Here is an 8,504-nt window from a genome sequence, read left to right as displayed (position 1 = left end):
TAGAAAGTTCTAGAACCTTGCAGGTCACGTGATCACGTCGAAGCCATTTTCCGCCTGGCGGGAGATGGAGCTCCCCAGTCCGTCGGGCTGCGAGCTAAGGGCAGCCCGGGCACCGCGGGTCTCCGCCCGGGGCACGCAGGCCGCCTGCGACAGCGGCACGGCGCCCGAGGGCAAAGGCAAGTCCGCGGCGGGAAGCCGGTGCGTGGCCGAGGCTGGCCTCGAACGCGGGGTCTCCCGTCCCAGCCTCCCACAGACAGGCGTGCGCCGCCCTTCTGAACGGCGTGCGGGTGCCAGTGCCCGGCCCGAACGCCCTCCCTTCCCGTGTGCGTGTAACAGCCGTCGAAGGCTCGGGCGGCTTCGAGGAGCCTCGACGCTAGCGCCTTTCCCGCGCTCCCGCGCAGCGGGCGGGGCCAGCGCGCCGGGTGGGCGGGGCGGGGGCGGGGCGGGGGCGGGGCCCGCGCGCCGGGTGGGCGGGGCGGGGCGGGGCGGGGGCGGGGCGAGGGCGGGCCGGCGCGCAGGCTGTGGCTGCCGGGGCGGGCTCTCGCAGCGCGTGAGCGCGCAGGCGCTGGCAGCTCCCCTGCCTGGAGGGCAAGGTGCGAAGGCTGGGTGCGCCGGCCCGTGCCGCTTCTCCCGGGAGGGCGGGACAGGGCCCGAGGAGCTGCACTGCGGCCGGCAGGCTCAGGCCGGGGGAGGACGGCGTGAGCCCGGGGCGGGGGCTGCACAGCCGACGCCGTAACCGACTTGCGCGCCGCGCGGCGGGCTGGGACGCCCTGCGACTTCGTTCTCAACGCGATTCTGTTGGAGGAGATGGAGCTCGGGGTGGACGGTGGAGAACGGTCCTGTTCATTTACTTAGGCGTCCAGGACTGCTTGCTGGGGACAAGCCACTGGTGCCTTTGCTTAGCGAAGATACCGCTCTCTGGGTAGGGACAAATATTTAAAGGTTAAAACGCAGCCGGGCTCGCCACCCTTTCTACCACGGGAATTTTTTCCCTTTTTTGTGGTACCGGGCTTGGAACCCAGGATCAGTCTACCTCCTAGCTATACCCCCAGCTCTATTTTTTATTTTTCCTTTATTTTGAAACAGGGTCTCACTGAGTTGCAAAGAGCCTCATTAAGTAGTTGAGGCTGTCCACAAACTGCAATCTGTCTCAGCCTCCCAAATGCTGAGACTACAAGCATGAACCACCATGCCAAGCTTTTATTTTATATTTTCAAACAGGGTCTCACTAAGTTGCGGAGGGCCTCACTAAATAGCTAAGGCTGGTGGCAAACCTGTGATCCTCGTGTCTCGGCCTCCCAAGTACTAAGATTATAGGTGTGAGCACTACACCCAGCTTATTTTGTGTTTATGAAACGTTCTCGTTACTGAGAATCTCACTACATTACTGAGACTGTCCTTGAACCTGCGATCCTCCTGTCTCCAGTACTAGCATCCAGCACTAGTATCGCATGTTTACACTGCCATGCCTGGCAATAAGGAGACTTTTAGAAACAATCAATGAGGTAGAATGACTCTGAGTTCAATCTCTAGTACTCCCCCCCAAAAAAAAGGGAACCTGCTTTGTAGCTGTAGACAGGTGCGGTGGTGCACATCTATAATTCCAGTACTTTGGAGGCTGCGGTAGGAGGATTTCGAGTTTGAGGCCAACCTCAGCAGTTTAGCAAAACCCTGTTTCAAAATAAAAAGGTCTAGTGGCATAGCTTGGAAGCAGAATGCACCTGGGTTCAGTCCTTACTACAAGGAAGAAAAGAAATAACCAAAATATGTCAAAATATTTCAGGACTGTACATACATCATATGTGCAAGATCTTCCACATTTTCACCACTACTGCCAGAAGAGGTCAGCAGAGGGAGTGAGAAGAATTTTGACTGACTTTCTGTTGGTTTTCTTGTTGTTTTCATGAACCCCCAAAGAGATGAACAAAAGCCAGGATGATGACCCTTCCCTTGAACTCGAGAGCCAGTTTATATTGCGTCTGCCTCTGGTAAGAAACCGTGAATCTCAGGCTAGATATCTGCAGGGCAGAAGTACAGTGCTGCTCGGAGTCTGTAGCGTGACTCAGCTACAGAAACGCCGAACATTTGTTTCCCAGGAATCACGACCTACTCCGCGCTCCTATTCTAGTGTGTATTCTTCCCGCAGATTTCTTTCCTCCCATGCGTACCAGGCATCATGTGGGTGCAGAGAGCTGCAACAGCGATGGACCCATTCGCTTATCACAGACACTAGCAGCCTGGTCCCTGGACAGCCGCCATAAGACTCTTCTAAAACCTTTTCTGTCACCTCAGCAAGCGGCAGTGAGACTGAGCAGCGTCGTGTGTCCTGCAGATCCCTCACCGGGCACCGATGGCCACAGCTCACCCCAGCATTGTGTCGGAGTCTCTTCCACCATACCTGTATTCAAACATTCTTTAGGAAGCTGTGCTAAGGATGGGGTTCAGAAAGGTAGCTCCCTAATTAGCATTAATTCATGCCCCCAGTAAACTGTAGTTGCCTTTCCCTAGCAACTAGAGCCGAAAGGTAGCGGGAGAGAAAGAAATACAAAGCTGGGTGAAGGCGCAGACGGTGCTGCTCGAAGACAATGAAGATGTTTGTCCTAACTCGGTGTGTATGATGCAGTCTCATGGCACACGGCATGGTTATTAACATCCGAACGAGGCGTGGTTCTTTTTTAATGTATCTTTTCTATTAGCTGCCAGATAGACAAGTGATCCTTTTCACTTTTCAATTCGCCTTCTTTTTAGGAACAAGCTGCCACCGTCAGGCGCCTAATACATTCTGGAAGTGCCGCCATGAAGGATAAACTAAAAATCGACTTGTCTCGTAAGTGGCTGATATCCATTCACCATAAATGGGACAGTGGTTTATTAAAGGCTCACTACTTCTAGGCCCTATACTAGGTACTAAACGTGTAAAAAAGACTAGAAGATGGTCTCTGCCTTGAAGGAATTGTTCATTGGAGAATCTTAGGTCACTCAGGCTTGTTTTTTAAAGTGGAAAGGAAATAGGAATTCTGTACCTTGTGAGTAATTATCATAGTTTATATAAGCTTGACTGTCAACTTTCATATGGAAATCTTTATGATTTCTGAATGTCAGACAGAATAACAAATGAATATGCTATTCTTTGTGTCAAAAGTAACACATCTTTCTTTTCTTTTTTGTGGTAGTACTTGTAATGCTGGGATTACAAGAATGCGCCACCACGCCCGGCTTTATTTTATTTTTTATTTTATTTTTTTGCATTTTTTTTCTTTTTTGCAGTATTGGGGATGGAACCCAGGGGCATTCTACTTCCAAGCTACACCCCCAGCCCTATTTTTTTTTTTTGTGGTACTGAGCATTGAACCCACAGGCATTCTACCTCCGAACTATACCCCCAGCCTTATTTTATTTTTGTGGTACTAGGGATGGAACCCAGGGGCATTCTACCTCCGAGCTATACCCCCAGCCCTATTTTTTAAATTCTTTATTTGGAAACATGTCGCGTCCCTCGACCAGCGATTAAGACACGACACGAAGCTCTTCTTGCAAGCCGTTTATTCAGGATACTCATAATAACGGAATGGCGAAGATCTGCCTCGCGCAGGGCATTATAAACATTAACTCCCCCAATCACTTCTTGCCACATCTCACTCACTCACTGGCTCACGCTCGTCAGGTCACCACCACGTCATGTGTTATGCAACCCTAGCCTCCAAATATGGAGTTGCTTCCTGCACAGCCATGTGCCTAATCAAGCTCAGAGGCAGGAAGCCGGCGCCATCTTTCAATGGCGGCTCACCACAATTCCCTCTTTTTGTTTTTATAGGCAACAGGTAAGAGCAGAGGTTTGACCCCTATTAATCACTGGCACCTTTTTCTAGGGACGGGTACTTGGGTGCCTAACCCGTGTGCAGTCAAGCGTACTCTTCCTGAGGACCAAACTTGTGCCCTCAGCTGCAGTGCTTTGCCTTGCAACCTGAGCCACTATGCCTTAGCTGCCGCGAGCCAGGCTTGGGGTGATTGTCCTGCCTCGATAGCCACACAGGCCTGTATAAACATGGCTGTATTATGATTAAAACTTTGGCGAAGACGAGCAATGCACCAGACACAAAACAACACAGCCACAACCAACAATCCCATCAAGGTCCCCAATCCAGCCCATTCCTTTAGATGATTCATGGCACGAGTTATCCAAGATGACAGTCCTTCAGCCAAACTGATGTCCACACGAGTCGAGTTGACGGTGACCACGGCAGTGCGTAATCTCTCTAGTTGGATTTCAAATTCTCCCGTCCAGTTGCCTAAAAGATAAATTGACAACTCCCGAGACAGGTTAGCGGCTTTTGTAAAGTTTTCATATTGAACGCTGGTAACACAGAGACCAGGATATCTCCATTCACATCCAAGCTGAGCAAGCTGCCATAATACCTCAATTTGTTCTTGTACTAAATCAGTGCGCTGATTGACTACCATAAGGCCGCCTTTAAGTTGACTATTCAGCGTTGTTTGAGTATCTAAGGCCTGCGCCACAGTGGAGGACATATTAATTAAAGTCTCCGCTGTCTGTACTGTCTGAGTTAAGGCAATTGCAGCTGCAGTGCCCGCAGCAGCAGCGGCAGCAACCGCGGCTACAACGGCAGCCGTGATGCCAAAATCTCGTTTAGACCTAAATAAGACCATGGAATTGGGAGCATCCACTGGGACTGGAACCCAGCGAGGAATTCAAGCAATCATAGCATGAGAAAAACTTCTATTATTCCAGCACAAACTATTACAAAAGGAAAAGCTCTAACGGGAGGTAGGGTAGATTAATTTTCTTACCAGAAATGCCGATAGAATTCCCCATCTCCATTCCATCTGAACCGAGATTCCTCAGATTTCTGTTCTTTGAGTAATTCAAGGGCGGTTTGCCCTTCCTTAATAGCATCGTGATATTTTTGATCTTCTAAACAACCTCTGACCAATTTCCAAATAGGTAGAACACAGGGATTAAGGCTTCCCTGTTGCTTGGCATATTCAAGATCTCGACCAAGCTTTTCCCAACTAGGAACTGTCAGGTTACCTGAGACAGCAAACCATGGAGCGGCTCTGTCACAATCATTTAAAAATTTCTCTAAAGTAGACTCTCTAAATTCTAAACTTCTAGAATAAAGTAGCTCCTGGAGAGCCAAAAAAATTGGATGAGACTGCGAAGCCCCCATCCCAAAACTAAGCTCAAAATGAAATTCAAAAATGGTCCGCCTTGATCGCGGCTTTACCTTTGCGTTCCCGCGTCTGCTTTGACCGCAACTCCACTTTCACTTTTTCGCGTCTGCTTTAACCGCAACTCCACTTTCACTTTCCCGCGTCTGCTTGACCGCGGCTCTACTTCCACTTTCCCGCGTCTGCTTTGATCGCAGCTCTACTGTCACTTTCCCGCGTCTGCTTTGATCGCAGCTCTACTGTCACTTTCCCGTCTGCTTTGATCGCAGCTCTACTGGATTTGCTCTCCCCTTATCCACAGGTGAGAGCGGTTACCCGCATTTTTCGCGGACCCCCCAACTTACCAGGGGACTTACCGGTGCACCTTCCCTGACGACAGCAAGTTCTGAGCTTCACGCACGGGAGCTGTTTTTTCCCCGCACGGGCCACCAGTTGTCGCGTCCCTCGACCAGCGATTAAGACACGACACGAAGCTCTTCTTGCAAGCCATTTATTCAGGATACTAGTAATGGCGGAATGGCGAAGATCTGCCTCGCGCAAGGCATTATAAACATTAACTCCCCCAATCACTTCTTGCCACATCTCACTCACTCACTGGCTCACGCTCGTCAGGTCACCACCACGTCATGTGTTACGCAACCCTAGCCTCCAAATATGGAGTTGCTTCCTGCACAGCCATGTGCCTAATCAAGCTCAGAGGCAGGAAGCCGGCGCCATCTTTCAATGGCGGCTCACCACAGAAACAGGGTCTCACTAAGTTGTAGAGGATCTCCCTAAATAGCTGAGGCTATTCATAAACTGCAGTCCTCCTGTCTCAGCCTCCCAAGTACTGAGATTACACCACACCCTGCTTTTTTTTCTTTTTTGAGATCAGTTCTCACTCTGTTGTCCAGGATGCTCTCACATTCCTGGGTACAGAGATCCTTACCCTTTAGCTCCTGAGTTGCTGGAACTGTAGGTGCATGCCACCGTGCCCATCAAGAAAGGAAATTTCAAATGTAACACTCCCAAAACTGGTAAGTGTGGATATGTTCATTAGGTTGACTTAATAATTTCATGTTGATCAAAGCAGCACATTGTACCCCACAAATAGAATACAATTATGATTTTCAGTTAAAATCAAATTAATTTTACAAAGCCCCCAGAATAGAAATAAAGAAACGCTTCCTTGTCAGGGTTATCTGCCTAAAGTGCACACCAAAATAAATATTTGGTAGCCTTTTAAACACAGAGAGGTAGCTGGGTGTGGTGGCGCACACTTGTAATCCTAGTACTTGGGAAGCTGAGACAGGAGGATCGCAGGTTCACAGCCAGCCTTATCTACTTAGTGAGGCCCTCTGCAACTTAGTGAGACCCTGTTTCAAAATAAGGAATGAAAAAATAGGGCTGGGGATATAGCCCAGAGGTAGAATTCTCCTGGGTTCCTTTCCCAATACCACAAAAGTAAATAAATAAACAAATAATAAATAAGTACATAGAGGTATATAAAGAAGAAAGCAAAGCCGAGTGTGGTGGCGCACGCTTGTAATCCCAGCATTCAGGAGGCTGAGAGAGGAGGATTGTGGTTCACAGACAGCCTCAGCTACTTAGTAAGGCCCTTTGCAACTTAGTGAGACCCTGTTTCAAAATAAAGATCAAAAAATAGGGCTGGGGTGGAGCTCAGAGATAGAATTCTTCTGGGTTCCATCTCTAGTACTGAAAAAAAAAGAAAACAAAAGGCAGTCTATAATTACACCACTCATCCCTTATTGACATTAAAAAAATAAAAGATGCCAGGCACAGTGGCACACAACTATAACCCCAGTACTTGGGAGAGTGAACAGGAAGATCACAGATTCAAGGCCAGCCTTAGCCACTAAACAAGACTCTCAGCAACTTAGTGCGACCCTGGTTTAAAATAGTAATAAAAATATATAAAACGGACTGATGGTGTGTCTCAGATGTGGAATGCCCCTGGGTTCACCAAATTCCCTATTACCAAAAGAGAAAATAAGTAAAATAAAAGATGATACAAGTTCATGGTTAGAAAATTCAAATAAACAGAAAAGTTTGTTTATGGAGTACTGGGGACTAAACCCAGGGGTGCTCTACCACTGAGTTACATACCTACCCCTTTTTATTTTGTTATAAGACAGGGTCTTGTCACATTACCCAGGCTGCCCTCAGATATGTGAGCCTCCTTCCTCAGCCTTCTGAGTTGCTGGAATTATAGGTTTGTAGTACAACACTCAGCAAATAAAAAAATTCAAAAGGAAAAATTTAACTCTCCTTCCTCACAGTGTTTCAACCTTGATACCAAAGATAATCAATATTAACTATTTCTTTGTGTGTTTCTTTACAGATAAAGCATTTATGCATAATACTAGGATTTAAATAATGTTGAAGTTAATTCACACAAAATGGATCATATCGGACATGGTATCTCATCTTTCTTTCTCACATACAATTATATTATAACTGAATCCTCTTGTCAAAAGGCATTCATAGCTGGGCATGGTGGTGCATCCTTGTAATCCCAGTACTTGGGAGGCTGATACAGGAAGTTTGCAGGTTCAAGGACAGACAGCCTCAGTAACTTAATAAGGCCCTCAACTTAGATCCTATTTCAAAAATACATTCAGAGTGGAGACTTCTGAGCAGGATTCAGAGTTCAGTATATGGCTGTTAGACTTTTATCATTGTGAAGTCAACTAGAGTTTACTTGGTAGTGGTTCTGGGGATTGAACCCAGGGGCATTCTACATCCAAGCTATACCCCCAACCCTGTATTTTTTATTCTTTATTTTTTAAATAGGGTCTTCCTAAGTTGCAGAGGGCCTCACTAACTAGCTGAGGCTGGCCACGAACCTGTGATCCTCCTATCTCAGCCTCCTAAGTTCTAGGATCACCAGCACGTGGCACCACACCTGACTCCAACTAGAGATTTTTTAGCTTGAGACTTATTAGCACCATTGTGGGACCATCCCTTCCCTCACTTGATGCTTTAAAAACACATATACACCACCCCTTCCCTCATCTGATCCTTTAAAAAGGCATGACACTGTTGAATGCTTCTAGCAAAAAGGAATGTGTTTGAGTGAAATTTGCCTTTGAGGATGAGAATGAAAAGTTTAATATTTTAACCAAATTTACTCCACAGCCATTACTAAGAAACTAAGCTACTTTTAAATGAGTGGCATATACTGGGAAAAAAGAGCTCCATATATTCTTCCTTTTCTCTGGGAAGTTACTAATTGTGTACTCAACTCAAGCATTGTGAAAAAGTAGATTTCACTGAAAGACTAGTCTCTCCCATTTAAGTCTTCATCATTCAAA

The 8,504-nt window shown here is 47.3% G+C and overlaps 1 protein-coding gene across 1 annotated transcript in view; it reads left to right on the top strand.

Annotated features, from left to right (window-relative positions):
• Positions 1–1,919: 1,919 nt before the first annotated feature.
• TAF7L (TATA-box binding protein associated factor 7 like) overlaps positions 1,920–8,504 on the top strand; it is a gene marked incomplete at both ends in the record, with an annotated part of 28,805 nt that continues 22,220 nt past the window's right edge. Inside the window, 2 exons of the mRNA XM_080719032.1 lie at positions 1,920–1,988; positions 2,749–2,827. Of these exons, the coding sequence (XP_080575158.1) occupies positions 1,920–1,988; positions 2,749–2,827 (148 nt within the window). The remainder of the gene's footprint in view (positions 1,989–2,748; positions 2,828–8,504) is intronic.

Source organism: Muscardinus avellanarius (genome assembly GCF_963383645.1).
Source record: "Muscardinus avellanarius genome assembly, chromosome: X".
In the NCBI taxonomy this organism is placed as follows: Eukaryota; Metazoa; Chordata; class Mammalia; order Rodentia; family Gliridae; genus Muscardinus; species Muscardinus avellanarius.
This window is presented reverse-complemented; position numbering and strand designations above follow the sequence as displayed.